The 6,066-nt window shown below is 34.0% G+C and overlaps 1 protein-coding gene across 1 annotated transcript; it reads left to right on the forward strand.

Moving 5' to 3' along the window:
• Positions 1 to 614: 614 nt before the first annotated feature.
• On the forward strand, positions 615 to 3,333 carry hoxc11a (homeobox C11a). Its single transcript, XM_028796239.2, has 2 exons — positions 615 to 1,340; positions 2,970 to 3,333. The coding sequence occupies exons 1-2, from the start codon at positions 644 to 646 to the stop codon at positions 3,200 to 3,202; spliced, it is 930 nt and encodes a 309-aa protein (XP_028652072.2). The 5' UTR covers positions 615 to 643; the 3' UTR covers positions 3,203 to 3,333.
• Positions 3,334 to 6,066: the final 2,733 nt, after the last annotated feature.

Consider the following 6,066-nt stretch of genomic DNA (forward strand, 5'->3'; position numbering starts at 1 on the left):
TTGCTTTGTATTATATAGTGTCTTTCACATCTATCTATCTATCTATCTATCTATCTATCTATCTATCTATCTATCTATCTATCTGTCTGTCTGTCTGTCTGTCTGTCTGTCTGTCTGTCTGTCCGACTATATATTTTCTTTTTGGTTGTTCTTCCTGTTGTTACTATACTTTTGCAATATGCAAGTTTTGATTAAGCCAACATTATTCACAAAATATGATTTTATAAATGTATGCAATACGCTAGTAAAAAGTAAGTATTTAAAGTCAAGTTCTTGATCCACAGGCCATTGGCGACTGCTTCTCCAAAGGGGGGTTTTCAGAGTTATGCTTTTTTCTGCTTTTTCTAACATCGCTCTTTGCGCTCGCAAGGGGAGTGCCTAAGAAAATGAAGAGAAATCTGCTATTGATTTTCATAATGTTCCTGCGGTGTTTTGAAACCAATCGTTTGAACCTTTGAGATCTTACCTAAGTGAACCACTCCTACGCATCTAAGTGCTCCAAATTGATATATGACAATATCTACTTTCGATCACGTGTTTCAGAGCGACTTAGACGGATAGCGCGTCATCTCGCCTTCCCAAATTTTCCCCCTCTGCAGTTTGGATCCAAAACATCTATCTATACGGCGAGAAAGGAAGAAAGATGTTTAACTCGGTGAATCTGAGCAACTTCTGCTCACAAACGCGTAAAGAACGGACTGCTGAGTTTGGGGACAGAGGCGGGTGTACCTCCAATCTGTACCTTCCGAGCTGCACCTATTACGTCCCGGAATTTTCCGCGGTGTCATCGTTTTTGCCACAGGCCCCATCTCGTCAAATCACCTACCCGTATTCCACAAATTTATCTCAAGTACAGCCGGTGCGAGAGGTCTCGTACGGCTTGGACCCCTCTAGTAAATGGCACCACAGGAACAATTACGCATCCTGCTATTCCGCAGAAGACTTGGTGCATAGAGAATGCATTCCGCCGTCCACCATGACGGAAATGCTAATGAAAAACGAGACCGTGTACAGCCACCACCATCATCATCCCGCTTCCAGCCATCCGTCCACGGGTCTCTACTCCGGGATGGGCAAAAACAATGTCCTTCCTCAAGGCTTTGACCGCTTTTTTGAAAACGCCTACTGCGGAGCCGAAAGCCAGCCGGAGAACTGTTTACAAAAGAGTGAGGCCGGCAAGTTAGAGTCGGAGAACCAGACAAGCGCTCTGCCTGACGGGGGCGACCCCAGCAAACCCCCGCACCCGCACTCGCACCCGGAGGACGACGAGGGGAGCACCAACTCGGGGTCCTCCTCCGCCAACAAGGAGGCCGGTTCAGGAAAAAACAACAATAGCGCAAGTAGGTACAACTGGAAATGGAGAGGTGAAGGGACTAGCCCCATGTTTTGTCGGTCAGATTTTATGTGGAGTTTTATAAGCATTCAAAGGATTTTATTATAACCTACAAAGCTCTTTCTTCCAACGAGAAGAATTTTTACGATGGGAAAGCGCTTTGAAAAAATCGGATGTTATACTCCGCCACCACTATCTCAGAGTCTGTGAAATTTTAAGAGCGCAGTATTGTGAGAAATACTAACTTTGATCATGAACTTGCATTAGGCATTTTAAGGGATTTTCTTGTTGGGCTGTTGAAAGTAAAAATCAATTGGGCAGAACACTGCTTTTGGCTTCCTGTTTTTTTTTTCTTTTTATCATCTTACACCGCTAATAACAGAATGCATGTGTTCGGAATAGTTTTATTGTGCCTCTGATAACAATTTGCAAATGAACGTCACGCCGATGCAAGAAAATAACGATGTGTTGTTATTTTGTAAAGTCAATTTTCTGTAGGACACTCACTTTTCCTTGGTACGTACATCAACAGATACTTTGAATGTAGCCGAAGAAAAATGTTTTACAGTGTTGCCAAACTGGAGTGGTTAGATACATTCCCAAGAGCTAAAATATGCTGCCAGTTCTTTTTTGCTCTAAACCTTACTGTTTTGCATGTGTCAAATAACTCTCGCTTTATACATCTATTACAAATTGCAACAGAGAGACTGATGCTATTAATCGTAGATGATAGGTGTGGATGTTGAGCTATGCTATTGTGTAAATGTTTCCTTGTCTTTAGGAAATTTTAATTTGAATGAAATTGATCTTGTATTTTGACGCACCTCACAACTAGATTATTTAAGTTAAATAGTTAAAAATATTATGGCCATTATATATTACGTTTCCGTATTGGAGTCATTTAAAGAAAACACTAGCAGCCCATGAAACAGAAGCAACTGCGTAACAATTATGTCGTAATAAAAAAAAAATCGTTCGATAAGCAAATATGTATTTCGGCAGTCTTTAATTTTTCCATTGACTTTATTAAAGTCTTTGACAGCATGTTGTTTTGCCGATGTCATTAATATCATTACTACAAGTAGTAATAGTAGTACTAGAAGTTTACACATTTTCGTAATAACGTTCACAGACATGTATAATAATATAATCATTACTGTAGGCGTCATGTTTTCTGTACTAACAAGCAACAGGCTTGATATTTTGCATTGCGTTTCTTGCTGATTGGAGAATTTTCTAAATTTCAATAATTATTGCCAGATCGTTAAACGCCTGATACTTTTTGTTTCTATTATTTCATTTTTTTTCTCTTTATTTTCAGGCTGTTTTTGGCTACACAATCTCAACTGATTGTTTAGGACTAGTTCAAGAGAAAGCACGTGCCAAAAAAAAAGGGCTAGGCATCGCAAATACGTGTCCTCACATGCTGTATTTAATTTCATATTAAAATAAAAAGCGTCTGTGAAATAAACCGGTGTACAGTCATCTTAAATAAAGTAACAGAATTTACGACATTGCATTTGAATTTCCACGAGTGGGTTCTCAACGTTGTGTTTGTTGCAGTTTTTCTGTTTGTTCTCATTTTCATTTATTTTCTTAGCCTTGTTGTCATTCTGTAATTTCCTTATATTTCAAGGTGCGCCACGAACAAGAAAGAAGAGGTGTCCGTATTCGAAATTCCAAATTCGAGAATTGGAAAGAGAATTTTTCTTTAACGTTTACATAAACAAGGAGAAAAGGCTGCAGCTGTCAAGAATGTTAAATCTTACTGATCGACAGGTCAAGATTTGGTTTCAAAACCGGAGAATGAAAGAAAAGAAATTAAGCAGAGACCGCCTGCAATATTTTTCCGGCAATCCTTTGTTGTGAACTATATATTCGTTCTCCAGGGCAGATAATAAATAACAGCAAAAGTGATAACTTAAAAAGGAAGAAGCTGAGAATCATCCAGCCAGGAGGGGAACATTAAAATTATGAAACTTAAAAAAAGAAAAAACAAATGTATATGATTGGATGATCGAAGTCCTCGACTTTCCTTATTCTGCGATCTCCAGCAGTATGACATATACGGGCAAGCTGCATCACTTCCTTTCTTTCAATGGAGGAGAAACAAGAATCAGACTATAGACATGTTATTGTGATTCTGTGAAATACTGTTTTGGCAATGCAGTGGGGGCATTTTCAGCAATTCAGAATGCCATATGCGAGTTCATGTCTTGCCAATTATTACAGTTATTGTCATTATTACTATATTTGCCATTGACAAGTATTATTGAATGTGTCCTGTTTTTAATCCGTGTAAAATTAAACAAATTATTATTAAAGTAATAAGCAAGTGTCTCTGATGACATTTAATTGAAAAATGGTGTAAAGAGGATTTAACACACTTCCATAAATACTGAAATAAATATGCACAAAAAATAAGGGATGCACACGTGCTCTCTAAAATAAAAGAAACACGCAAATCACAATTTGTATGATCTTGTTCAGTTAAAGAGAAAAAGTAAACTTTTTTATTTGTACAGAAAATTATACTTTCCTGAATGTATTGGTGCTATGTAAATGTATCATATACTTAACTGCAATTTTCTCATTGTTATCGCTGCATATTTTGTGATTGTTTCCCTTTCTGGCCACAGTTTAACAAATCTGCAGCATGAAGTTTTAAATTATATGTGTTTATAAGTTCAAGTTTATATTGTAATTGTCTCGACTTGACCTTCTTTACTCGTCTTGCATTTTCGGAAATAAACAAAAAAAAAAGACACAATTAATAATAAAATGCTTGAAAGTAACTCAATTTGCGCAGTTTTATCTTAAAAGCTTAGTTAATAATTCATACTTTTAAAAAGAGATTTTTCTTTTAAGGAAAATTGTAAAAACGTGCGTGGGTTTTTCAAGACAGAGTGCATGTTAACAAACGCTCTTATCTATCTATCTATCTATCTATCTATCTATCTATCTATCTATCTATCTATCTATCTATCTATCTACGAAAATATCTGACTGTTTGACACTGAACCTATTATTTTCCATATATATATATATATATATATATATATATATATATATATATATATATATATATACTTTATTCTTGTGTTTTTTTTTCTGTAAATCTGATGGAATATAAACATCCGTTGTTGCCGTCAATACCTCCGCACGTGTCATTAGGTCAATAGCAGAAAGTATGGTAGTTGCACGCGATTGTTTTTTTACCATCCACAAAAGCGCTCCTACCCCAATGCTCACCTAAGAGTGTCTTCACTCTTTATGGTGCAATATTTACATATCATTTTGAAACTGGTCACTGCGTAATTTGGAATTGTCATACATGTATGTTACTAGTTATGATCTTATTTGTTGCTATCCAGACAATGAATTTCCTGTAAAGAAAAATCTTGAATATTAAATAAAAGGTGGCCGGCTAATACCGCATGAAGGATACAACTGAGCATATATATATATATATATATATATATATATATATATATATATATATATATATATATATATATAATATATGCACAGAGAGATTTGATTAATATTTTTCTTACATGTCATACTTCTTTCGTATAAGCATTTGTGATTTAAAAGAAGCCAACTTCGAAATCATTTTTTGAATTAAGTTATTAATAAAGAAAAAAACACTAACCGTTCTATTTGTCAGAGTCAACACTACTATACATAAATGTTTTAGTGCCTTTCGCCTTTCTCCCCAAATACACGAACATTGACGTGTTTTGTACACTTTTATGGATTATAAATAACATTTTAAGGAAACAAAAGAGAGAGGAAAGAGAATATCCTAAATACAATTCAGAATAAAGCAGCAGAGTTTAGAAGCAGTTATTAAATAACGTGTATCCAATATAGTGCCTTCTATCTATCTATCTATCTATCTATCTATCTATCTATCTATCTATCTATCTATCTATCTATCTATCTATCTATCTATCTATTGCATAAGCAAAATATTGACTTCATAATAATGTAAGAGGCTTGGGCGATAACAAGAGTCAAAATGTATTCAAAGATCAGTAGGAAAAATCAATGTAGCTTGATTATTATTTATAAGTTTAAACATAAATGTACTAACTGTAAAAATGTAGCTTAGAAATAGTTAAAATAGTAAGTGTGTAATATAGTGCCTTTCATTATCTATCTATCTATCTATTAAGCAAAATATTGACTTCATAGTTACTGAATTTATTTATCAATAGTTTAATTTATTAATAATATTAGTAGAAATGTACAAATATACAGTTTTCTTATTATTTAAAAACAAAGACATGTATAAATGTGCAAACAGAATAAAAATTCACAGTTTAGAACCAGTTAGTAAAAATAACATCTTTTTTAGCGTCTTTCATTATCTATCTATCTATCTATCTATCTATCTATCTATCTATCTATCTATCTATCTATCTATCTATCTATCTAGTGCCTTTCACATACATCTATCTATCTATCTATCTATCAATTAAGCAAAATATTAACTTCATAATTGCTGAATTTATTTAAGAATAGTTTAAATTTTTTAATAATATTAGTGGGAATGTTGAAATATACAGTTTCATTATTATTTAAAAGGAAAGACATGTATAAATGTTTAAACAGAATTAAAATTCACAGTTTAGAAACAATTAGCAAAAATAACGTCTTTCATTATCTATCTATCTATCTATCTATCTATCTATCTATCTATCTATCTATCTATCTATCTATCTATC

Source organism: Erpetoichthys calabaricus, chromosome 3, assembly GCF_900747795.2.
Source record: "Erpetoichthys calabaricus chromosome 3, fErpCal1.3, whole genome shotgun sequence".
Taxonomy (NCBI): Eukaryota; Metazoa; Chordata; class Cladistia; order Polypteriformes; family Polypteridae; genus Erpetoichthys; species Erpetoichthys calabaricus.